This window comes from Podarcis gaigeae (genome assembly GCF_964106915.1).
Source record: "Podarcis gaigeae genome assembly, chromosome: 3".
NCBI classification, from domain to species: Eukaryota; Metazoa; Chordata; class Lepidosauria; order Squamata; family Lacertidae; genus Podarcis; species Podarcis gaigeae.
Window position 1 is genome coordinate 102,331,196 of NC_139680.1, and position 27,077 is coordinate 102,358,272.

The 27,077-nt window shown below is 42.5% G+C and overlaps 1 protein-coding gene across 1 annotated transcript in view; it reads left to right on the forward strand.

Moving 5' to 3' along the window:
- The window catches only part of PRKCE (protein kinase C epsilon), a 308,928-nt gene that overhangs the window by 229,887 nt on the left and 51,964 nt on the right, over positions 1-27,077 (forward strand). Inside the window, exon 10 of the mRNA XM_083733311.1 lies at positions 714-887. Within this exon, the coding sequence (XP_083589437.1) occupies positions 714-887 (174 nt within the window). The remainder of the gene's footprint in view (positions 1-713; positions 888-27,077) is intronic.

Here is a 27,077-nt window from a genome sequence, read left to right on the forward strand (position 1 = left end):
AATCTAAAAACTAGGAATACTGGAGTTCTCCACTTGCCCCCTTGAAATTATTATCTTATTCTACTCCAGCAGGTCCCAGGGTGGGTGACAACCATCTACAATTCAGGATTAAAAGCAGTTAAGACAAATTGCAGCCACAGGAATAGGGTGGACTCGAAGCAGACGCATTTCAGGGGTAAAGAAGGGTATCTTCAGCATTCTTCGAAAGCTATACAGTGAAGAAGCCAAACGCACCTCTGTGGGGAGGAAATTCCAAAACTTAGGAGCAGCCATAGAAATTGGGTTGCAACCCCCTGAATATCCAAGGGTGGTGAAACCACCAAAATGGTTCCCTCTGCTGAGCTTAATGTTTGAGAAGGTCTGTAGGGAAGGAAGTGGTCTTTCAGATTCTGTGGGAAAAGGCATTTTGCTTCAAGATTGTCTGCTGTGTGTGCCTCTCCATTCAGTGAGTTTTATTCAGTGTGGCACTAAAGAGATCATTTTGCCAAATGAAATGATTGCTCATCTCTTTTCCTCACATGATATTCTGGGAGTTTCCCCAACTCTCTGGAGCCGATTTGTGGGGAGCGGGGATTCCCATTGCACTAACGGGGATTGTTGTGCTGGCTTCCACTAGTGCAAAATTTCCATTTATTTTCTCTTTTTAGCTGGTCTAGTATGTGAACAACTTTCTCTTTGCCGTGTGTAAAAGTGCAGTTGCCTCTTTGTTGCAGGTCATGCTAGCCGAGCTAAAAGGCAAAGATGAAGTATACGCCGTGAAAGTCTTAAAGAAAGATGTCATCCTACAAGATGATGACGTTGACTGTACAATGACAGAAAAACGGATTCTGGCGTTAGCACGGAAGCATCCTTACTTAACACAGCTCTACTGCTGCTTCCAGACCAAGGTAGGTTCCATAAATCTATCATCAGACTTGAGGAACCAAACCTCTGCGGAATCTGGCCTGTGTGTCAGTTCATGAAAAGTCCAGCCGAAACACATTGCACTGTAAGCCAGAACACCTTGGCTGCAACAGAATGAATTTGTACCTAGCAAAGTGATTCTGTGACCGGTTAGATAAAAGAAAGAATAGTACATGGGTAGGCAAACTAAGGCCCAGGGGCCGAATCCAGCCCAATCGCCTTCTAAATCCAGCCTGTGGACGGACCAGGAACCAGTGTGTTTTTACATGAGCAGAATGTGTCCTTTTATTTAAAATGCATCTCTGGGTTATTTGTGGGGCCTGCCTGGTGTTTTTACATGAGTAGAATGTGTGCTTTTATTTATAATGCATCTCTGGGTTATTTGTGGGGCATAGGAATTCATTCATTCCCCCCCAAAAAATATAGTCTGGCCCCCCACAAGGTCTGAGGGACAGTAGACCGGCCCCTTGCTGAAAAAGTTTGCTGAACCCTGGAATAGTATGTTTGCAGCTCAGAGGGCAATGCATTTGAAATGGGATGCTTTGTTCAGGGGAGAAAAAAAACCAAATAGTTTAAACCGAACAGCATATGAAAACAAATTGAAGCAACTAGATCCTGTTTATGTCAGATGAAAGATGATTAAGAAGCACTTTTATAGGGATGCATGAGGAATTTGATCTCTGTGGATTTCTCTGCAAAATGACCTGATCTACACCACTCAGACTAACGGGCGGGTTGGAACAGCTATCCATTGGATTTCTCAGGTTGCAGTGCATTTCTTGGCAGTTTAAATATATCAAAACACACGTTTAAATATATATATTTTTGAGAGAATCGAAGAGATTTAAATATGTACTCTAATATGGCATATGAGAGGGATGTGAAACTAGAATGTAATTATGGCTAATAACGTTTGAAAGTGACATGGAGTGGAAATCTCCAGATTCTTCCTTCTCTAGAGCTCTGTACTCTCAAATATTTAAATAATATTCCATTTAAATGGCAGGAAGGAAGATTTAAAATGTTGGGGGCAATCCAGATATATTTTGCTAAATCCAATTGAGGACAACAAAATAAGATTTACCGTATTTTTCCGTGTATAACATGCCCTCTATTTTGGGGGACTCAAAATTAAGAAAATGCACTATCTACTATTTAGGAAAAAATATAGTCTTATACACGGAAAAATACAGTAATTGTGAGTAGCTTGAAGCCCCAGTGATTTAATGGTGACTTAGTCATGACTACGTTTTATTGGATTATGATGATTTTGTTTATTTGATTTTTTTTTTTTGCTGGGGGTGGGAAGAGAAATTCAACCGTGTAGAATTTTGCAAGGGACAGTTGGGTATTTCCTTCACTTAAAGCAGTGATGTGGAACCTCGCAGCTGCTTTGCTTGACTCCAACTCACATCAGCCCCAGCAAGCATGGTCAATGGTCAGGGATGAAGGAAATTGTAATCTAGGTACCTTTGGAGATAGACCTTTGAAGGGGAGGCTGATTATTTGAGAATGCAATCTTGGTGGAATGCATATTCTCTTGATATACCTTATAGTAGGATGCTTGGGGGATTGGATAATCTGTGTTTTGAGGCAAAACACATTTTACAGAAGTACAGTGGTACCTTGGGTTACAGACGCTTCAGGTTACAGACTATGTAGTGCAACCCTCTGCAAGGCAGGAATCTCAACTAAAGCATCCATGATAGATGGTCCTCCAACCGCCAAAGAAGGAGAGTCCGCTACTTTCTGAGGGAATCTGTTCCACTGTCGAAGCTCTTACCGCCAGAAAATTCTGTATTTTTAGTTGGAATCTCCTTTCTTATAGCTTGAATTCAGTGGATGAACGGATTCATTCATTCCAAACATTCTGGTCATTGATGCCAAGATGTTGTCTTTTGTAGAAAGCGGCACTCTCTTTTCTGTATGTGAATATTTAAATGGGACTTGTTTCCTTTATTTTACATTATGCTGAGCATGCTTTAAAAACCAAAACAAAAAACTATAATGCTGCTTTGCCAAACAGATGGTTGTTGTTTTTAAGTCAATGATTATGTAGCCCACCAACCAATTCTCTTGTGCAACCTCCATTGTAATGAGCAGTGCTGGTTTTTTAAAAGGACTTTTAAAATATATGTCCTGTGTTGCCTTTAAAGGGCCAGTAGGTGGCACTGAAGATACAGAAAGAAAGGGGGAAGCCAACCCCCCCCCAACCTCCCCCCATTACTTTGGTTCTGTCTCTCTGAAGGAAACGAAGTGGTTACATAACTTCATACATGCAGTAGGAGCTGCATTGTAATCGATTTTGAATTCTCTTTTAAACTATTCAAAAGGACAAACATAGGCAGATCTTGCTGCTTTTACATAGCACACATTTGTTTATTTATTTGAAGCCATTTATGAGTCTCTTCCCATAAAATACCTCAAAGCAATTTCACAGTAAAAGCATCAACAATGAAAAAACAACCTAAAACAATTTCACATGTGATAACAATTCTAATTCCAATACTGATAAGATTTTTCTCGGTGGCTTATTTGCATGTATTATGTATGCCTTGACATAAGTTATAGCAGCTCTTGGCTTGTTTATAAGATTTCTCACCCCACACCCTTCACTACAAGGTCCCAGGGCAGGTTACAATAACATCATGCACCATCTTAAAAAAAAACACACAGAGAAAAAACCCCAGAAAACCAGAACACTTGTAAATCAAGTAAAACCAAATGAGAAAAGAACAGTATAAATTCAACAGTTAAAGTCAATGTCTCAGTTGCAGACTTAAGAAAGAGAATTTTCTTGTAACTACCAACATCAGCTATCATGCTGCCAACTGCAAGAAATACTCCTTGAGACGGAAAACATTATGCCATCGATATCCTTTATACCGTCACCAAATCAGCTCCTGTAGAATGAGTTCTTTCTGTGTCCTGTTAGCGCTGAAAACCAACCAATGCAATGCTTTTTTCTTTTCCAATGTAGGCTTCCCATTTAGAATTTCTGGTATGAAATCTGCCTTCTGGATTGCACGCAAAAGAATGTCACAAAAGCATGCAAATAATCCAGTGCTTGGTTAAGTTTAATGAAGTTGCATTTCTAAGCTGTGAGGGTGAAGGGGAACCCTAATCAGAGCATTTAAACCTTCCCTTAATCCACGACTTTGCTTCATCTGTCCTCACAATGGCGAGATCGCCCGCGTAGAATTGACAACTTCATATTTTATAGAGCTTTATCAGGGTTTATAGGGCTTCAAATGCATACTCTCAGACATCTTTACTGCAGGCATTATTGTGCAGTATTAGCCCTCTTTCTGCAGATCGGGACTTGAGACTCACTTTGAGATACTTTGGCTTGGATAGCCAATGAAATAATTGCTGAGTAGCTTTGTTGGTTAGAGCGTGGTGCTGATAACACCAAGGTTGCAGGTTCAATTCCCATATGGGGCAGCTGCGTATTCCTACATTGCAGGGGCTTGGATGATCCTCAAGGTACCTTTCACCTCTACACTTCTACGAGTCTAAGGATGCACATTTTGTGCTCATCTCCGTGCCACCGTGCTTCCAGGGAGAGATACACACTTTTTGTTTAAAGCTCATATGAAGAAAAAATCGCTATCCGTTATAGGCGCTTTCCTAAAAACCAGCCAAACCTGTTTGAATACAGGTAACAGTGGACTAGAGGAACAGGTGTGCGTTGACCTCTCTTGAGTCACTTTCAGCAGTCCTGAAATCTTATTGTCTGTTGGGTAGAAAGCAGCATCCCTGACTGTTGGCCATGCACTCTGGGGACTTAAGGAAGCTAGAGTCCAGCAATGTCTGGAGGTCCATGGGTTGTCCATCTCTAGAACGATGCAACATTGGATGCTCTGAGGCATTCTGGGAAATGTTAAACAGCAGCTTATAGCTCCCTGCTGGCCAGCTGGGCGCCCAAGGCAGATCCAGTGCTTGTGGACTTTTTTAAAGGAAAGACGAATATGTGCATCAGTCTCTTCCACAATCACAATAAAAGAGTTATTTAATTTCCCTTGCCTTTATTGAGCAAAAGAAAAAGAAGAAATGTCTCTGGAGTTGTCATTTGCAGATCCCATTGACAAAATAGGCCCTGGCAACTTTCCAGTAACTGATTTGTGGACAGCAGTCTAAATTTCTCTCATAATAGTGGCTTGAGGGGCAAAACGTGTCATTTGTGATTTAGAGTGCCAATTAACCTGACTGTGGCTGGTCAGTCTTATATTTGTCTGGGCCTAATCAATGGTTTGTAATTCATTTTAGCTGATCGTCTTCTGTGTGGGTTGCTAAGCAGCTAAACCTGTTGTGCAGATTCTGCTGGATGAGTGTAATCTACTTAAGGTGCATTTACATTGTCCAATATTACTGCTGCGTGTCACGTTAGAAGTTTGTGAGGGTCATATTTCATATTCTGCACCCCAGTGGAGGCCATTTGTGATTGCCAGATGTTGATATGAAAGGGGTTTTTGGTGTGGTTTTTTCGTGAGATATCTAATTAGACCCGCAAATACACTTTGATTTAAAAAAACCCACCAAACTTTTCCTAATATACAAAATATGATAAAATACTGAACGATGCATGGCAATGAGGAGTCGTGCATCTTTCACTCAATGCATACAATGCATGACATGCTGGTACCATTATAATCCTTATAAAACTAGTAATTTCAACTAGCATTTCTTGTTGCTACTGGAAATTCACCCAAGGCTAATTCACAGAGGGAATTCAAGAGTACAACAGTATGTCTTGTGTTTGGTTTTGCTTGTTGTGTGCTGGAGATAAACATTGTGTTCTGAGTTTTGACTTACGTGTAAAAAATAATACAGTGGTACCTCGGGTTACATACGCTTCAGGTTACATACGCTTCAGGTTACAGACTCCGCTAACCCAGAAATAGTGCTTCAGGTTAAGAACTTTGCTTCAGGATGAGAACAGAAATCGTGCTCCGGCGGCGCGGTAGCAGCGGGAAGCTCCATTAGCTAAAGTGGTGCTTCAGGTTAAGAACAGTTTCAGGTTAAGAACGGAACTCCGGAATGAATTAAGTACTTAACCCGAGGTATCACTGTAATCCTCCCGTTCAAATTTTTCTAGGGATCAGGGGCGCTTTGATGTGTACTTAATTTCAGATTTCAGATTGCTATAGAAATATTCTCCTCTGTCACACTTTTCTCTTTGTTAAGGCAAATGAAGAGCCCAGGAGATCTAAGAGGGCAGCCCCCACTATTTCCTCCCTGGGCGTGTGGTGGTGGGAGGAGGAAACCAGCAGCACCTCTTGTTTACCATAAGGCCACTCTAGAGGTGGCATGTGGGGGGGGGGGAGTGGAGCCTGCCAAGCAGGTAGCAAATTCAGCCTCCAGGGCGTACATCACTGCCACCATGATAGCAGCAATGCATTTCTTGGAGGTGGAATTATTATTATTATTATTATTATTATTATTATTATTATTATTATTCCCCAGCCTGGGCAGCTTCCAACCGAATATTGAAAACAATACAGCGTCAGACATTAAAAACTTCCCTAAACAGGGCCACCTTCAGTTGTCTTTTAAAAGTAAAATAGTTGTTTATTGCCTTGACATCTGCTGAGAGGGTGTTCCACAGGGCAGGTGCCACTACTGAGAAGGCCCTCTGCCTGGTTCCCTGTAACCTCACTTCTCGCAGTGAGGGGAACCACCAGAAGGCCCTCGGCGCTGGACCTCCGTGTCCAGGCTGGATGATGGGGGTGGAGACGCTCCTTCAGGTATACAGGACCGAGGCCGTTTAGGGCTTTAAAGGTCAGCACCAACTCTTTGAATTGTGCTCGGAAATGTACTGGGAGCCAATGAAGATCTTTCAGGACAGGTGTTATATGGTCCCGGCAGCCACTCCCAGTCACCAGTCTAGTTGCCGCATTCTAGATTAATTGCAGTTTCTGAGTCACCTTCAAAGGTAGCCCCACGTAGAGCGCATTGCAGTAGTAATCTGCCGCTGCTGTGGATCCTGCCACTTGAGGCTGTCATCTCACCTTGCCTCATGGCTGCACCGGCCCTGGATGTGGAACAGGCTGCCTCCCTGTATATTTTTAGGCAGCTTGTCAAAACAGTTTTGGGTTAAGGTTCACGGGCTTCTTTTTGCTGACCGTGTTGGCCTAATTTCTGGAAGTATGGTGTCATGGCTGGGAGCTCGATGAATTGGCTTTCTAAAAAATAAAAAAGCCTGCCTGCCTGCCTGTAATAATTAAAGGAAGAAAGACATTGGACCACCACACTGTGAACTTTTATGAGTTTCTGCATTTCAGAAGCAAACAGAACAGCCCTGCAAATGAAGTTGTGGTAGCTCAGGAGTTTGGGAACTTTCCTAAGCAGTATGGCAAAGTTGAGTAAATGTTGAACGTTCCTATTGTCCTGCAGACAGAAGGCCCTGTTGTGTCCAGATTGCTGACCTGATTTTGAGAGAGTGAGAGGGAAACTTGCTGATATGCTGCACTGTCATTTTGAGCTGTCCTTGGAAAATTATTAAAGCCCTGTTAGCTCACTGAAGCTCCATTGTTCTCAGCAGCCCCTCAGCAGTGTTAACTGGATTTACTCTCCCCGGAAAATACACAGCAATCATAGGCATCTGATCATTAAGGCAGAGTGGTGGAGAGCTCAAGATGTCAATGAGCAATCTGAGCTCATTCTCTGTAGGTTCCTTTGAAGCTAGACTGATATTGATGCAATACATAAAAGTAAGTGCTATGTCCAAGTGGGGCTAGTCTAAATGGTCCCTGATTTCGGGGACTCCCCAAGTAATTTTTATCCCTCCCCTTACTCTCGGCAGCAGCAGAAGTAAAAACAAAACCAGTTTAATGTAGGCACAGTGTTGGAGTGGGTGGAGCCTAGCCTCCTAACTAGAATGCAAAATAATTCCACCCTACTCATGAGATCAATCATTGGATGAGTGAAGGGGATGCTAACTGTGTTGTTGTTTTTAAAGAAAACAGATTTGATTGCACATACCACATCTAACTTGCTGTTATAATGTGTTTGACTCTGAGCAAATCTTGGTGTGAGGATATGTTATCCATCATTAATTATGGACTTATACAGATGATTGATACTCCTAGAGACTGGGAGTGTCAGAGTTGAATGTCTCTTCCCCCTACCTTTCTTCAGCACCCCTTGCAGTGGATAGAGTAATAATAATAATAATAATATGCAAATAATTGTTGTTATCTCCCTATTTCTGTGATCCAAACCCTGCATTCACTTACCATTGGTTTGGTTTGGTCATTTGTTTGTCAACTTTCTATTCCACCCTTCATCACAGGTTGGTTTACAGTATAAAAACACAAAGATAACATTCCATGGTAACAAACAAAAACAAGACACACACACACCCCCAGTCCAGCTTCTTCATGCAATCAGTTCAGACCCAAAGTTTCCACTGTGGGACATTGAACTTTTACTTCCACCACCACTGCTAAGTAGTAACTTTGTTCTATTGCCAACCTTCCCTCTTTGAAAACAATCTATGAAATGTAACCCCTTGACGATGCAATCCATTGCAAATCGCACAGATTTCACCAGACTGGTCATTTGATCACCATTTAGGCTAAGTCCTGAACAAAACCCTTTCTTTGTGATTATAGTGTAGGATTAAGGATATGATTCCTGCTCTTCTTTTCTACTAGTGCCATTCTCCAGGCTTCAGCTCCTAAGGTGGAGACCTTACAAAACGGGGGCTAAGTTTTTTGGGGGAGAAGTGTCAATGTCTCCAGCTGACCAGACGGGAATGTTTCACCAAAAATAAAAAAAAATATAATTATCCATTGAACTGGAGACCTACTAAGGCAAATAAACTAAACCTAAGCAACAAGAGAGAGATGCTGCTTCAGTCGGCAATATATGGCTTCCTTACACTTTGCATTGCTTAGCACATGGGTAGGCAAACTAAGGCCCGGGTGCCGGATCCGGCCCAATCGCCTTCTAAATCTGGCCCACAGACGGTCCGGGAATCAGCATGTTTTTACATGAGTAGAATGTGTCCTTTTAATTAAAATGCATTTCTGTGTTATTTGTGGGACCTGCCTGGTGTTTTTACATGAGTAGAATGTGTGCTTTTATTTAAAATGCATCTCTGGGTTATTTGTGGGGCATAGGAATTCATTCTCCCCCCCCCCAAAAAAAAGTAGTCCGGCCCCTCACAATGTCCGAGGGACAGTAGACCGGCCCCTTGCTGAAAATGTTTGCTAACCCCTGGCTTAGCATAAGCACAGAGCTATGAGGGCTCCCTTTTGGGCACATGGAACAAGGTAGGGTCTTTGTCCTTTAGGCCTGGCCATCACATCACACTATGACCTAGAGGTTCATCTAGAGCTACAGTCTGGCATGTAGCTCAATGGCAGAGCATCTACTTTCCATGGAGAAGGTTCAATCTCTGGCATCTCCAGGTAGGACTGGGAATGTCAGCATAGACATTACTGAGCTAGATGGATGAATGGGCTGATTCACTTTACTGCACTTGCTATGTTCCTAAGAGCCTTGCTTAATCAGACCAAAGGCCAGCATCCTGTTTCCCACAGTGGCCAACCAGCAGGACTTGAATCCTACAGGCAGCATATAGGCATCGTGAAACAGGGAGAAAAATGGATATGTATGTTTGTTGTAACACAGCAGTGGACCTGGAAACTTCAGGTTTGCAGGATCAATTTTGTATTTTAATTGAACCCTGAGATCCACCAATTGCAAAAGACATGCATTTAAAAGTAAACAACATGGGACAATTTCCATAGTATTGTAGCGTTGGAAGGGATGCTGAGGGTCTTCTCGTCCAAACTCTGCAGAGCAGGAATCTCAACTAAAGCATCCATGGCAGACGGCTCTCTATTCTCTGCTTATAAACCTCCAAGGAAGGAGTGTCCACCACTTTCTGAAGAAGTCCGTTCCACTCTCAAACAGATTTTACCACTAGAATGTTCTTCCTGATGTTTAGTTGGAATCTACTTTCTTATAACTTGAAGCCACTGGTTTCAGTCTTACCCCCAGAGCAGGAGAAAACAAGCTTGCTGCATCCTCCATGTGACAGCCCTTTAGATACTTGAAGTTGACTATCTCCTCTTATCCAGGCTAAACACAACCAACTCCCTCAACTGTTCCTCATAAGGCTTGGTTTCCAGACCCTTGAACATCTTGGTGGCCCTCCTCTGTGCATGTTCCAGCTTGTCAATATCCTTAAATTGCAGCACCCAGAACTTGACACATCATTCCAGGTGTAGTTTGACCAAGGCATAAGAGAGAGGTACTATGACTTGCCTTGCTCTGTGCACAAAGGAAGTGTCTGTGATGCAGCCTAGAAGAGCATGAGCCCTTTTTTTGCTGCTGCATCGCACTGTGGATTTATTTAAAGCTTGTGGTCTACTGAGACCCCTAAGTCCTTTTCACATGTTCTGCTACTGCAAGGAGTTTTAGCTGCTCCACACTTTCCTTTCCCTGTGTGCCCCTCTGTGAAATCCCTAAGTCTGTCCCCCAACCTTCTGGAGTAAATTTATGGGGTACATGAGAGGAGAGGAGAGGATGTGGAAGTTAAAACTTCTCGAGTTAGCGTAACTGCTTAGTTGGATACCGTCCATCGTGCCTCTGAGCACTGCTGAACAGGGGGGCTTTATTTTGAGAACCAGAACTGAGCTGAGCTCGCAGCCCTTCCCCATGCAAATCTGCTCCTATTTATGCCAAACTTCCTTCATTTCAGTGATGTAATTTAGTGGAGGAAGAGGAGATTGTGTTGTTGTTGCTATTGTTGAATAGCTGGGAGTGAGGAATCTTTGCTTATGTACTACAATCACCCAAAGGTCTCCCTGTCAATGTCAGTCTACCTCCTGACCAGCCCTGGCTTAAGAGGTTTTCTTATAATCTAAAAGCCTGAGAGAATAATAAACAATATATTTGTGTGGTGCTGAAAAGAGAGCGCCAGGTAAGTCAATCAGAGGAGAGCATTCCATGGGCAGGACGTCACAACCAAAAGGCCTTCCCTCCATTCACTGCTGCACTAGATGTATTTTTTCAAAACCACAGTTTACTTTTGCACACGTGTATCCATTTGTGACACGGGTGGCGCTGTGGTCTAAACCACAGAGCCTAGGGCTTCCCGATCAGAAGGTTGGCGGTTCATATCCCTGTGGCGGGGTGAGCTCCCGTTGATCGGTCCCAGCTCCTGCCAACCTAACAGTTCAAAAGCACGTCAAAGTGCAAGTAGATAAATAGGTACCGCTCCGGCAGGAATGTAAGCGGCGTTTCCATGTGCTGCTCTGGTTTGCCAGAAGCAGCTTAGTCATGCTGGCCACATGTCCTGGAAGCTGTCTGCGGACAAACACTGGCTCCCTTGGCCTATAGAACAAGATGAGTGTGCGACCCCAGAGTCGTCCACGACTGAACCTAACGGTCAGGGGTACCTTTACCTTTACCTTTATCCATTTGTGAATCCCAGCCTTGTGGTAGGCCATCAGGCACATATGGAATCTGCATCAGATTTGAACCTAGGCCACTTGCAGATCTTAGCTTCTGCTCTTAACTACTAAGGTAAAACCATCATGGCACCTTTTCCAAGTGCCAGAAGCAACAAGTGTTGGTGTTGGCAAAGCAGATCTGGGTGTAGAGATGGCAGTCTTGGCGATTTGATTAACGCTGTCTCGTTGTGCCGTTGACATTACATTTACACTTATAGCTCTAGGACTCAGGTGAAACGGCCCCATTTGTCTTTGCAATCAGCCTGTGTCTGCCCTGGAGTGTTGTGTTGTGTTGTGTTTTTTGTTTTGTTTTGTTTTGTTTAACCATGAGTGTCAATTCCCACTCCTGCACTTTGCAAGGGACAGAAAGATTTATTCATTGGTATTACAGCTAAATACTTAGTGTTGTGTTGTGAGGTTGGGATGCATTTCCTAAGTTACTCAGAGCAGGGCTGGAGGAACAGGCAAGTGATATTTGTATGAGATTTCTAAACTAGTTTTGGCCTTGAGCTATACTTAAGGATCTGAACTTGGGAAGATTTCATTAAGCAAAACCACTCAATTTCTGCAAAAACGCCCAACCTGAAATGATCCATCTGTGGGAAAAGGAGAAAAAGAATTGTTTCTGGTGATGTGCCCAAGGAGATTAATTGCCATCCTTATTGTTTAGGTTAACTTATTGTTAAATATAGGGAAAAAACACAGTGGTGTAATCCATATATCCCCAAGGCTAATGGGGGAACTCAACCATGTGAGTAACACTATATCTGTGTATTGTTTTCCGTTGCCCTTGTAACTCTATTTACAATGATAATACAGGTTTTTTTTCAAAAAAGGCTTGCAAGAAACCTCAAATCCGAGTGCATTCCCCTTTCTTTTGCCAGCCCGTCTTATTTGCAGTGATAATCCTTACAGCGAAACTCTCAGTGCACAATCTGGCAAGACCATTTATTGCACAGGGACATATACCTAATGCAACTATAGTGTCTTCTTAAGGGACAGAAGAAACCATATTAATATATTTCTATGCTGCTTTTCACTCACATGAGTCACAAAGCAGCTCACAAATGATAATTATCAATAACTTAATAGAACATCACAGATACAACATAAATCATATAGAATAATTAACAAATCACCAGTAAAACAACCGCATTCTATAAAACACTATTAACAAAACATCTAAAAAATCCACAAAATAATATTAACTGCATTAACAGACTAGAATTCAACAAACTAAGCATTATTGAATTCATACACACATCACACATTACTGGCATGATCAATTATATTGAGTACAAGCTGTTTTTGTTTGTTTTTGCAGAGCCGCCAAATACCTCACCCCTTCCAAAATAAAGCAATAACTTATATTAGAACAGTAACAGAATCATAGAATAGTAGAGTTGGAAAGGACTGCAAGGGTCATCTAGTCCGGCCCCCAACAATGCATGATTCTTTTGCCCAACATGGGTCTCAAACTTATCACCCTGAGATTAAGAGTCTCATGCTCTACCAACTGAGCCACAAGACTTGTGTATGAGCTTTTGAGGTACGCAGCACTCTTTTAAGATATAGGTGTTCAAAGCAATCAATCTTTATTGTTAAGATTTCCAATCAGCCACTAGAGCACAGTCAATCAAATACGATTTTACAGTTCACACGCAAAAGACTTGTTTGGGATTAACAGCACGACAAAAAACTAGGATGTGTGTGTTTGTGTGCATGGCCGCATGTTCACAATCACATTAGAATGAGTTTTTGAGTGCTAGTTTGGTTGGTTGGGAGCTTTAGTCACCCAGTTCCTAGTCAAGCATGCTGATGTGTAGAAATTTGCCACATTGGTGGTTTTGTCGGCGGAGCCTGGCCAAAGGACTCCCATCACTCCTGAGGCAGCAGGCTAGCTTAGGGGAGGAGGGGAAGACCAGGCGGTGTGCATATCTGGGTGCTCCATGGACTAGTAGAATCTGTATATATGGGTCATTGATGCGCATTACACAGTGGTGGCTGGTGCCCATTGGTAGAATGGAAGGCCGGGAGCCCAAACATTGTGGGAAGCCAGAGTCAGTATTAGGCAGAACGAGCACTGAAGTCAAGCAGAGCCAATGCATTCTGTTTGAGTGTCCTTTCTTCTCTCTGCTGAGTTCCTCACATGCAACACTGAGGTCAAGAAGGAGTGAAGCTGGTTCCACCCTGTGGACTGGTTGCAAGTAGGAATATAGGGAGGTGGAAGACTGGCTGAGGGCAGGCTGAGGTTGGTGGGGCAGCCCCCCTTGTGCCGTAATGTAGCAGCACACACTGGCTTTGCAGATGTGCCTAGTTAACTGAGCCCCCACCTACAAGCACGATAGCAAATTGGAGCTGTTGCTGGTCTGGCCCAAAGAAAGCCCATGTTTTATCCATTAGCCTTGCTGTGCTTCTCAGCTTGTTTACATTCTTGGGGGCAAGTATGGAAGCATCTGCTTGGAGGAGTCGAGGGACACGCAAGGATTTGCCGGTTCTGTTTTTGTTATTTAAAGTAACACGAAAGGCAAGTGGCGTTAAAAAGTCAAACTGTTTCCCAGACAGAAGAGAGAACACTGTGTCTTAGTAGAAAGGATGGGGAAACTTCTCTGTTATATTTGAATAAAGAAATCTAAAGCACTAGAAAGAACAAAACAAAAAGTTTTCCCTAGATCTTATCTCCATATAATGGAAGGGTTAGTATTTTCCCCCCTTTCTTCTTTTTTTGTCCAAAACAACAACATCTTTTCTGACGGTTCCCCACTGATTTGCTTACAAGTAACCAAGATACCCTCTTTGCTAAAGGTTCGGGGCATTAGCTGTGTGCCAGAGGCACACACCCCTTCCTCTTTCATGTATTAAGGGGACGTTCAGTTAAATATAGTACTTCAGACCTTTTCACTAAGCACAAGATTGTTGGGCAGGGAGCATGCCCAGGGCACAAGGGCGAGACTTCAGGGAAACAGAAGTGGGGTGTGAGGGTTAAAGCAAGATCCAGAGCATAAAATACCTTGCCCCAAGGGCTGTACTGAAAACAAAACTGCAAATAGAGCCAGAAAACCATATAGAAATACCATTCTTTTGGGGTGCAAGGGGGTGGGTGGTAAAGGTAAAAGGTAAAGGACCCTTGGACGGTTAAATCCAGTCAAAGGCGACTATGGGGTGTGGCGCTCATAATAGGAAGAGCACTGTGGATCAGACCATATGAGATGCTCACATAAGTGGGACAAGTGCAACAGCCCTGGGAATGGCTTTTCAGAGACACCTCCTCTTTATCTTGGAGGTAGCCAATAGCTATGGTAAATTCTGAGCAGACATGAAGCTTATAGATTATCTTTTCCATCTTCCCTCCTTGCTTCTGCCACAGGGCTTTAAAGGTTTATAGCGAATGTTCCAGGCTCTTGGGATATAGGGAATCCCAACCAGTATTCTCAGCAGAGTTTTAACACCACCTGCTTTAAGATCTCCATGTGTGAGAGCAGATAGACTGATCTAGGCATGTCTTGTATGTAGCTGCAACAGCTAATTTATGAACTGGTTAGGTGCTCTGCAGAACTTTTGTTTATATAGGCAAAGCAGTCGTGGCTCCTCTCAGATATAATGATTCCTCAGAAAATACACAGAGGCCTATTTCATGTCAAATATATATTGCGCTTATCTTTGGTTTCCTTTCTGGTTGACCCTCTCCTCCCGCACAATTCTCCGTGTGCTCTAAAGCACCCCTTTCTTGGGGCTTTTCCTTTTGTCAGTTTTTGCTCCAGTTGCACCATAAACTATCTGAGCATGGACAGGCCCCATCTTTATAGACAGCTCTGTTTAATATAAATCTGTTGTGTTGCTGACTTAAGGATTGCAGCCGTAGCACTCTGTTTTTGGGAGGAGAAGTGGGCTAGCTACTTAGATACAGTGATACAGCCTTCTGCTACCTCTGTGTATTGAAAGGGTTGCTGTGAAACAAGAATGAGAAAATGCTGCAACCATATTAAGGCCTCAGCCACTGCTGTATATTTGTATATTCCCAGTACTAGTGCAGGGAAAGGAAGGGAGAAGATTCCATGTGCATAGGAAAATCTATTATTATTATTCTGTTCTTAATGGGCACTCTTCAGCAACAAATTAGAACTTACTACCTATACTCCTTGAGAGTTCACAAACACTCATGTGAGGAGGGCGACCAGGCCTTACAATTTCAGCCGCCATCTTTGCTGCAATCGTGCATTTAGGCCATGCACCAATAGGCTGTATGCATATAGTGAAGTACATGCTTAGAACACCTCCCATGAGGAGTCTGCTTCAGTCAGAATCTTGGCTATAGTGAGGGGAATCCTGAAGCCTTGATCTCCTGCACGAATCATGAAGAAAATTGCACACGTCAATGGTTTTCAGTGACCACTTCCCTACCAACAAGAGCAGCCAGCTTTGGGAGGTAGGAGCATTTCCATTGAGACTGTGTGGCGCAAATAAAACGTTAAAAGACAAACCAACTCCCCACCCATTCCTGATCACCCCATCCCAACCAATCCAAAATTACTCTAGCTTCTAAATGCTAGAAGTAAAACCTTATGAGAACGAGTTCTGAATGGCTGTTTCATCGAGTCCTCCTCACAGAGGACATGTGTTGCGGTGACATCATCAGGACTGACCTCATTGTTTTGTGGGTGGGAGCAATTGGATAGCCACAACAACCCAATTGGTGGTCCCTTGGTTGCTGGGCAGAGCTGGCCAATGGGATTTTTTGAGTATTAACTGAGGGACTTTCATATATACCTCTGCATGTTGCGTAGAGCTTCCTCTTTTCACTTTGTGCACCGGATCACCCACCCACCCTATATTTAGGGTCTGCTGTTGGGACAGGGGTCTGGTAGGAATTTTCCCATTTGGCTGATTGACTGGTGCCACTTGGGTTTCGCCTGCCGCATAGCAAATCGTCACAGCTTTGTAAGGTTTGGCAGATAGGCATTGGTTCAAGGTGGTCTGGAGGGGAGGTCGGAGAACCTCCAATTCCGTCAAAGTAATCCAGGGACTTGCCATGCTTTTGTTAACCCCTTTCGCGGGTACGGCCACGCAAGAGTCCCTGGGAGCATTTTGGGGTGAGCTTGAGTCATGTGACCGTACCAATGCTCCCCCATGGTGTTTACCTGTACTGACGATATGGTGGGGCCCAGTTGTCAGTGCTGTCCTGCTGAGGTGAGGTGCAGCTAGTCAGGAACCAATGCCTAAACAAACCATGCACTATCTGTAGTCAATAAAGTTGTGGCCAAAATTATGCCAATAACCTAAAACTAAATCCCGTGTCAATTGTGTCTTTATTATTGGGAAGCTCCTGGGGATCTTGACACGCAAAAGAGACATTTCCATTTGATCTTGAGAGAAGACGTTTTCCTTTGTCTCCGCCCACATATAGCAAGAATGGTTCTTTCTGCTTTTACATCATATCCAGAGCATGGCTGCCTATAGTTCTAAAGACATCTTCTTCAGGACTTCCCCTCTCTTTCTGGCCTGGTTCAGACATTCACTACCTTCGAGTGAAGAAGCTATAGTCATTTCCAAAAATTATTGTTCTTTCAAAAGTATAATTTTGAAATTCAAAAGACTAAAGAGTACTAGGAGGAACATCCTTATGGGTACTCAAAGAGTAGACTCACTGAAATTAATAGAGCATAGGGGTGTGCATTTCTCTGGGTAAACGTTAGTTTTCAACAAGTTTAGAACTGCACCAAAAATTTAGCTTCTATTTGTCATGAGATTTACAAACACTAAAGGATTAAACTCATTAAACATCTTTTCTCTTGCCCTCAGGTACTTTGTGAAAGTTGGGCAGATATCTCTAACTGAAAAGAAATCTCCACAGCAAACCAAAGCAGTTAACTTTAGTTCCTTGGATTCTTTGGGTAAAGATAAGGCAGTGAAGTTGGCATAAACCCAATTAACAGTGTGTACTTAAAAGGCGAACCAGCAGCACCCCAAACCCTAACTCAGGACATATACTTTTCAAGACCTTGGGGTTTTTTATCACAAGAGGTCAGCCTCAATCTGTTCTAGGACCTCTGCCATCATATTTTAATTCTAATTTTAAATCTCCTAGAAGACAGAGGAGAGTTATATAACTCCTTCTAAACTTGTTGGAACATCCCATGGTCTGAATTCACATTGCAGGAAAAACATATTGCACTCCAGTCCAGGCACATGGGAAATATCAAACAAGGAGAAAGAGGATTTCAGTTTGAAAAATCTAATTTAAGAACTGGATTTGGTTAAAAAAAAAATACACTCTGAGAACATTCAGACCTAAAATGACCTCATTTCCCTGAAAAATAGGACATCAGAGTACAGGACCTTTCTGTTCTAGACATCTGAGGGCCAAATTCAATCTTAGGTGCATGAAATGTTGATCTGGTAGACATAGAAGACCTCCTCATTATCACATCAGGACAGTGTGGTGTGTTCCTGCAGCAAACATGTAAGATTTGAATGGCATAGGCATGGCTATCATTTTGTTATATAGGATTTATTGCTTTTCACTCATTGTTCTGCAGTCTGTTGATGCTGGGAAGCGCCACATTGATTCCTTCATTCTCCTCCCGCTTCCCCACCAAATTTACGCTTCCTTTCTAGAGATATGCAAACAGCCTGCTGCTTCTCTCCCTAAAAATCAATTGGCCCCTTGGAGCAGGAAATTAAATTATTGAAAAAAATATCAGTGAAGTTTAGCCATGCTGTAGCAAGGGTTATATTTAACTTTTGGTAACCAGCTTCCAGCCCTGGTTTTGAAATCTAGTTTGAGACTCTTAACTACGGTTAATGTAACCTCGATGCAAACATTATACGTTACTAACCATGATTAATGCTGAAAAGGGAAGTGAGGGAAGGGAAGACCCCTGCATGAAACCCTGGCGTTATGTTGGCAATCAAGGCAGACATCATTGTATTAGATAGATCTTGTGGTCTGACTTGGTACAAAGTAATTTCATTAATTTTGGGCAGGGGCATAGCTCAGTGGTAGAGCACACATTTTGGGCGCCAAAGGTCCCAAGTTCAGTTTCCGACACCTCCAGTTAAAAAGACTGTAGATCTGTTGCCTGTCAAAGGAGAAAATACTAGGTAAGATGGCCAAGTAGTTTGGGCTAATATAGTAGTTTCAGGGAACATTTGGCCCACCAGATGTTGCTGAACTACAACTCTCATCAGCCCTAGCAAGCATACTAATGGCCAGGGATGGTGGGAGTTGCAGTTCAGTAACAACTGGGGAGCTATATGTTTCCCACATGTGTGATATAAGTTCGCTTCCTATGTTCCTATTCATTGTACAACCCTGGATTGATCAGGATTCCTAGACAGGTGTTTGGAGATGCAGGTGTGTTGATTACACTTTAGATATCTTCAATATGTCCATAGCAGTTGAGTCTGCTGCAGATTGTGCAGTGCTACAATTAGAGGGGGAACTTCTCCCCTTCTAAATAATGTACATCATGGGTTGAAACTCAGGACCTTTTCACAGAACCAGTTATGGGAGCTATGTCATCATGACTTCTTCTCAGATCACTCCAGTAATGTTTGTATGTGTCCTCAGAACACTGCAAAGTGCAATGCCCTGGTCATCATCATCATCATCATCATCATCATCATATCCCCCCTCACCACATGGAAGTTCTGTTTTTCTGAACAGTTTGAACCTTGAAGCTTTCAGCAACTCTTTGCAGTTCAGATCTCGTGAACTTTTGAACTAAGGACATCACTGCAGTTACATAGGCACCAACACACCCTCATCAGCAGGTAGCCTAGCTAAAGAGTTGGGCAATCATTCAAAATAAATATTCCAATATTCAGCCAAAGCTGTCTTTTACCCCCTGAAAAACCCATAGATAGCATGTTCTATTTACAACTTGTACTTTCTCTTTTGTGTTTGTGCTACATTTTCTACGAATTCAGAGTTCATTTCCTTACACTGATGTCAACGGAGGTTGCTGATTTCCAGTAATTAACATGCACTAGATTCTTACTTATGTTAGTTCAGTATGGTTGTCCCTGAATTCTTCTCCTAGAGCTGCATTTCCTGTGTTGAGAATCTATCATGATGCAATTATTTTTTTTAAGTAAGTCTACTGCATTCCTCCTTTCAGGAATTATATCATTGAATAAAACTGAATGATTTAATTCAAAGTAACACAGTTTCATTATTATTATTATTATCATTATTATTATTATTATTATTAAATTCGTATACTGTCATTTACAGATCTCAGGATGGTTCACAACATAAAATTACAATTATTTTTTCGAGGTGCTTGCATTGACTTGCTTGTAGAAAAGGCAATGAAACATTGATCATAATCAGAAAGAGGGCAGTGTCAATACACAACCAATGGAAAGTGGGGAAAGTGAAACCCACAAAGAGTGTGAGAGTCTTTAGTCCTTGCGGCAATGTAATGCAATTGACTCAGTAGACCTTTTTGCTCATCATTCTAAACCACGATTTAGTGCTATGGGAGTGAGCCTCAGCAAGCCTTAAATTTACACGCAGTGTTCCCCAACATAGTGCATATTTGTATAATAATATACATGTGTATAATATTTGTGTATTAATGATGAAGATGGTATTTTCATGAATATACACATTTTAAGGCATACCTTACGCTATCACATGCATTTTTGTATCCATTACTTGGCTGGAGAATTATATTGCAAAATTGGGAAAAGTTTGAATTTCACAGGATGGCTGCGTCAACACATTGTTTCAGGAAATTAGGTAGGTTCACCTTTAAATGCAAACAAAATTGAATTTCTCCTCCATCTCTAGTGATAGAGTAGGCATCTGTGCAAAACACTTGCTAACAGCTTAAAGGTCCTCCTTGATATGAATGGAGAGCTGGGCTTTGTAGACTTATGGAAATAGAAGAGTGGGAACACATGAAACAGATTTTCCATCAAAGCAGGATGGTATAGAAAATGAGTTCATAATCTGTAAATCACAGCCTGCCCTGTCACTAAAATCTATGTATGCAAACATACATCTAAGCAGAGAGTAGCCGCTGGGACCATATAACACCGGTCCTGAGCGACCTGCATTGGCTCCCAGTACATTTCTGAGCACAATTCAAAGTGTTGGTGCTGACCTTTAAAGCCCTAAACAGCCTCGGTCCTGTATACCTGAAGGAGCCTCTCCACCCCCCATCGTCCAGCCCGGACACTAAGGTCCTGCTCCGAGGGCCTTCTGGCGGTTCCCTCCCTGCGAGAAGTAAGGTTACAGGGAACCAGGCAGAGGGCCTTCTCGGTAGTGGCACCCACCCTGTAGAACGCCCTCTCATCATATGTCAAGGAAATAAGCAACTATCCTACTTTTAAAAGACATCTGAAGGCAGCCCTGTTTAGGGAAGTTTTTAATGTTGAATGCTGTATTGTGTTTTTAATATTCGATTGGGAGCTGCCCAGAGTGGCTGGGGAAACCCAGCCAGATGGGCGGGGTACAAATAATAAATTATTATTAGTATTATTATTATTAACCTACGGTATGTATGTTGTAGGAGCTGTTCTCCAACTGTTACATTAGCTCCTTTTCCCAAACTGAGCTTCCTTGAAGTACAGTTTATGTTGCATGAACAAGCGTTTTTGCTGATTGAGGCATTCTGACTTCTTGCTTGCCTTTTTGAAGTTTCTGGATCACAGACAAGAATGGTATAGGCAGGTTAAAGAGCATAATGCTTCTTTTAACAGGTTGTGTGTAGGCTTGCATGCTTAATCCCTTTACACCTTTGATTTAAAGAATTGGCCTAGAACTTGCTTGAAAATCAGAATAGCACACCCAAACTTTGTTTAACATCCCTCCACCCAGGCAAGGTGAAATTGCATCGTTAAAATATTCTAACGGCATTAGTCAGCAGTTACATTAATTTATTCCTGAAGACTTTTAGATTTAGAGACTAAAATGCTATTATATGGGTGAACGCCCAGACAGGAAAATAACTCTTCCTCACCATCATGTATTCCATACACACGCATAGACACAGATCTACACAAAGAGAGATATTACTGTAGTGAGGTGTGATTACTGTAGTGAGTGTATTCTAGATTTTTCCCCCTCCTGTGACACAGTTCTCCAATTAATGACACACACACGCTCCTCCAATCAACTCTATGGTCTATATATTTCATACAAACATTAAAAAAATTCTAATGTATGAATTACTTCAAAAATGACAAAATCCTTTGAAATATAAAATAAAAGTGAAATATTATGAGCAACCACAAAACTAATCTGTATAAAACTATGCCCCTCAAAGGTGAGAAATGCACCTCTCTGAGGTCTGCACCGTAAACAGCTGTCTTGTTGGCCTTTGAGAGCACCAGCCCTGAGTGAGGCATTGTTGTTTGTTTGTTTGTTTGTTTGTTGTTGTTTGTACTCCACTCATCTGACTGGGTTGCCCCAGTCAATCCGACCCTCTTCAAATAGCTTCTGAGGTTGGTAAACTTCATAAGAACATAATATGAACCCTGCTAAGTTAAAGGTAAAGGGACCCCTGACCATTAGGTCCAGTCGTAGCCGACTCTGGGGTTGCAGCGCTCATCTCGCTTTACTGGCCGAGGGAGCCGGCATACAGCTTCCTGGTCATGTGGCCAGCATGACTAAGCCGCTTCTGGCGAACCAGAGCAGTGCATGGAAACGCCGTTTACCTTCCCGCCGGAGTGGTACCTATTTATCTATTTGCATTTTGTGTTTTCGAACTGCTAGGTTGGCAGGAGCAGGGACTGAGCAAGGGGAGCTCACCCCGTCGCAGGGATTCGAACCACTGACCTTCTGATCGGCAAGACCTAGGCTCTGTGGTTTAACCCACAGCGCCACCCGCGTCCCATGGACCCTGCTAGATCAGGCCAAAAGCCTCTCTAGTCCAGTATCTTGTCATCACAGTGGCCAACCAAATGATTCTGGGGAAACTGCAAGGAGAACCTGAAGGCAACATCACTCCCTCCAGCAACTGCTATTCAGAGGCTCGATGCTTCCAATAATGGAAGTGGAACATAAACATGGTGGCTATTAACTGTTGATAGCCAGATCTCTCATATATTTGTTGAGTCTGCCTTTAAAGCCATGTAAGCTGGCGGCCATTAGTACTGTGGAGTGAATTCCGTACCTTTACTAGGTTCTATGTGAAGGAGCACTGAATGAATCTTGGCTTCATTGGTGGTCTCAGGTTGCAGTATTGTGAAAAAGGGAGCAAAAGTTCTTTTTGCTTTGTATGTCCTTTCTTTCTTTTTTGCTGTTCGCTGCTAGACTTTCAGTTTAGGAGAGAGAAAGACCCAGCAGCCGCAGCCCTTAAGATAAGTGAAGAATGCAGGCTTACAAAGAAATGTTTGTGGGAGTGTTGTACATCTTCCTACCGCTATCCTTTATGCTAACATTATTAAAAAAAAGAGGGGGGTGGGGAGACCACTCTTTGTAACAGCAGTAGTCCAGCTGTATGACACTTCCTCTGCTTAAGTGAAGTTCAAGAAGCCAGATGCTAATAAAAAGGAAAATGCTTATTGTTGAAATACCCCCTTTTCCTTCTTGTCAAGGTTAACTGTGCCTTCCTACACTGGCGCCGCCTTTGTAATATGTCCCTAGGTATTCCAAGCAATGCTTTTAAGGCTGCACATTCAGGACTGTGCCAAAATGATTGATATTTTTTAAAGGCCACCTTTATTTTTGTATAGAGGGGCGGACAACGCTGAAACCTAAGTGACTGTTGCTACCCATAACTTTTAATTCCCCCTTTCCACAGAGAAACAGTTGAGATTATTAATTGTTTCTCTTGCAAGTTAAGTGTCATCTTCACCGCAGTCCTGTGAGTTAGTTCTGTAAAGCTGTCGTTGGCTACATTCAGACATGCAATTTTGCACCATTAGTTTTACTGATTATAATGCTAGCATTCCTGTCCTGATTTCCAATATTTCCTGTCACTGTGGTACTTGTTGCGATACAGAACTTTAAAAATATTAATATGCTGCCATGTCCCACTAAATTTTAAATGTTGTGAAGGAACTGTATGTTGGGATCCAATCACAAATTTCACCACGAGAAATTACGACACTAAACTTTCTAAGTCAAGGGGGTTGCAATTGGACTTTTTTCTGGAACCAGCTAACATGAAAATGAGCACTAAGCTTCCACTAGATTTCCAGAAATGGCTTTTGCATTGTGTGAAAGATTATACAGTGGTACCTCTGGATGCAAACGGGATCCGTTCCGGAGCCCCATTCACATCCTGAAGCGAATGCACCCCGCATCTGCGCATGCGCGGCTCGTGATTCGCCGCTTCCGCGCATGTGTGTGACGTCATTTTGAGCATCTGTGCATGAACGAGTGGCGAAACCCAGAAGTAACACCCTCCGTTACTTCCGGGTCGCCGCGGAGCGTAACCTGAAAACGCTCAACCTGAAGCACATTTAACCCGAGGTATGACTGTATGTTGTTGTTGTTTAGTTGTTTAGTCGTTTAGTTGTGTCCACCTCTTCGTGACCCCATGGACCACAGCACGCCAGGCACTCCTGTCTTCCACTGCCTCCCGCAGTTTGGTCAAACTCATGCTGGTAGCATAAGACACTGAAATTACCAGGTAAGGAAATGTCAGGAAAACAGAATAAGGTGCTGTCTGAATGCAGCCATGGTCTCTCCACGGTCCAATCCCTTTGTTTGCGAGAAAGAAAGTAGGTCTCAGTGAGCAAGCAAGAATTACTTGCATCTCAAGGTCTCCTGCCACACTTAAAGACCCATGAGAAGATCCTTGCTGATTCAAAGCGAAAAGCTAATGTTTCAGTTTGGTACAGTCATACCTCGGGTTACAGCCGCTTCAGGTGGCGTTTCTTCGGGTTGCAGACTGCTGAAACCAAGAAGTACCGGAACAGGTTACTTCCGGGTTTCGGCAGTCGCACATGCACAGAAGCGCTAACTCGTGCTTTGTGCATGCGCAGAAGCGCCGAATCGCAACCCGCGCGTGCACAGACACAGGTTGCGAATGCTGCGGGTTGCGAACACGCACGGATCACGTTCGCAACCCGAGCATCCACTGCACTTTCTGAGAGCTTCTTTGTAAGGCTGAATTAGCATTTCAGGAAAAGTTCGATTCCTGTCTGAAGTGGTGCACCTACTCTACCAACTCATTGTATCTTTAAAAGAGGTTAAAGCTAGTGATCATCACCATCTCTCCTCCTTAGACTTCTCTGCACACCTCCCTCTGCGGTCTAGGGTAGCATTACTTGTGCATTGTTAACTTGGCATTTGAACACGAGGCCAGAAATGGTCTCTGGTTTCCAGCTTGCCCCCTCCGCCCGCGCACAATGGTCTCCATCAGCCTTCCCTAGAATTTTGGATTACAATTCCCACCAGATTGGGGGAAGCTGGTTTCTATTATCAATTCCGCATGGCTTGTTCATCTCTGCCCTCACTTCTGCATGGTGTTTCAGTGTGGAATTATGGTGAAATTCGACGGAAGAATGAAACAAAAAACAGAGCTGTGGGCTAATAATTAAAAACATGGCGAAGCCTCTGTTGGTTTGTGGGTTTATGCAACGTTCGGATCTGTTGCAAGCTCGCCAGCTAGCAGTGGCATAAACAGGAACAGCTCCAGTGATTTCAGCTGAACTGAACCCTGCCTTTCTCAGTCATGGATTTGGCATCTTTTCTAGAGTTACAGTTAACAAGTTCTCAACATGCCTAAAGCTTTGTTGTAACACACTGTGATTTTGTATGCTAGATTAATCTCCTTAAACCAAAAAAATTAGGATTCCAGGTGGAAAAATCAAAGTTAGAAACAGAACTGTTAGAACCCAGCTCTAAGACACTTTCAAGAATGTATAATTTGCTGCTAAAATGGAATACACAGGATGAAACGGTCAAATCATGATAAAATGGGCACAGGACATAGGGTACAACATCATGTTTGCTGACTGGGAAAAGTTATGGACCACCGGTATGAAATTTACGGCATGTAATACCCTGAAAGAAAACATTATGAAAATGATATACAGGTGGTACATGACCCCAGTCAAGCTTGCAAAGATATATCATTTGCCTGATAATAAATGTTGGAAGTGTAAAGAGGCTGAAGGAACATTCTTTCACCTCTGGTGGACGTGCCCTAGAGTGAAGGCTTTCTGGGAAATGATATATAACAAGCTGAAAAAGGTATTTAAGTACACCTTTCTTAAGAAACCAGAGGCCTTCCTCCTGGGCATTGTCGGCCAAAGTGTGCAAAAGAAGGATCAAACTTTTTTTATGTATGCCACAACAGCAGCAAGGATACTCACTGCTAAGGGCTGGAAAACTCAAGATTTGCCCACACTGGAAGAATGGCAGATGCAACTGATGGACTATATGGAACTGGATGAGATGACCGGCAGAATCCGAAACCAGGGAGAAGAATTGGAGGAGGAGAACTGGAAGAAGTTTAAAGACTATCTACAAAAGCATTGTAAACTGTATGAATGTTAAGAAAAATGTATGATCTGCAACATCAGGGCTCCAACAAATTAATAATTTATATGTGTAAAAGTTAATGTAATTGAAAAATAAGATAAATTGTGGATAAATGGTACTCTATAATTAACCTTTGACAAGAGAAATTTAAAAGATTAAATTTGAGATTTGAATATTGGGAAATTGTAATAGACAAATTAAATTAAGTTAATAATTTGCTGGTAAAACTTATGAGTTTAGAGAGTAGGAACAAGAGGCGTGAGGAAGTCCAAGGACGTTTATGAAATGAGGATATCTGAATTTGGTATGTTTTTATATATATATATATCTTTATTGTTAAACAAAAATTTAATAAATATTATTAAAAAAAAATAATCTCCTTAAACCAACAAGGGGAAAAAATGCACACAGATGTTCTGCAGTGTTGTGACTCAAAGGTAACACCACCGTAGCGCAGCAGAGACTAAAAATGGCCAACTTCCTTAGAGAAGAGACATCATCATCATCATCATCAACAACAACAACAATAACAATAATAATAATACTATAAATTGGCATGTGGATGAAATGTTTGGAAGGAACAAATTTCTGTCTCAGGGGGTGGTAAATATTTATTCAGTCAAGCCAACCTACATTCCATAATGTTTAACTTCCAAATTTCCTCAGAAGAGAAAAAGTTCATAACATTATATTTTCTTGTGGAACAAAGGGCTTGGCACCAGCATTGCCAATGTCCCAAGTTTCAACAATTTGTTTTCTCCCATATATATGAATGGTTGCCACCCATTCCTAAAGGGAACAGTAAAGAGATCAGACCCTCCAAGTGTCCCTATTTTCCAGGGACAGTCCTGGATTTGCAGAAGTCGTCCCGGTTTCTGATTTGATCCCACAATGTCCCGCTTTTCCTTAGGACGTCCCCATTTTCATCAGAGGGTATGGAATTATGTGACCGCCACCCCACCCAAGGAGATAAGTAACTATACAACCTTTAGAAGACATCTGAAGGCAACCCTGTATAGGGAAGTCTTTATTTTAATGTTTATTTTTTAAATGTTTTTATATATGTTGGAAGCTGCCCAGAGTGGCTGGGGCAACCCAGTCAGATGTGCGGGGTATAAATTATACAATTTTGATTATTATTTTGGAATAGGACTTCCCTGTTTTCATCAGAAATGTTGGAGGGTATAAATAGATGCCATTGGGGTTAAACCTGCACCCTGGCTCTACTGACAACATCCACTGAGAACTGAACCTCT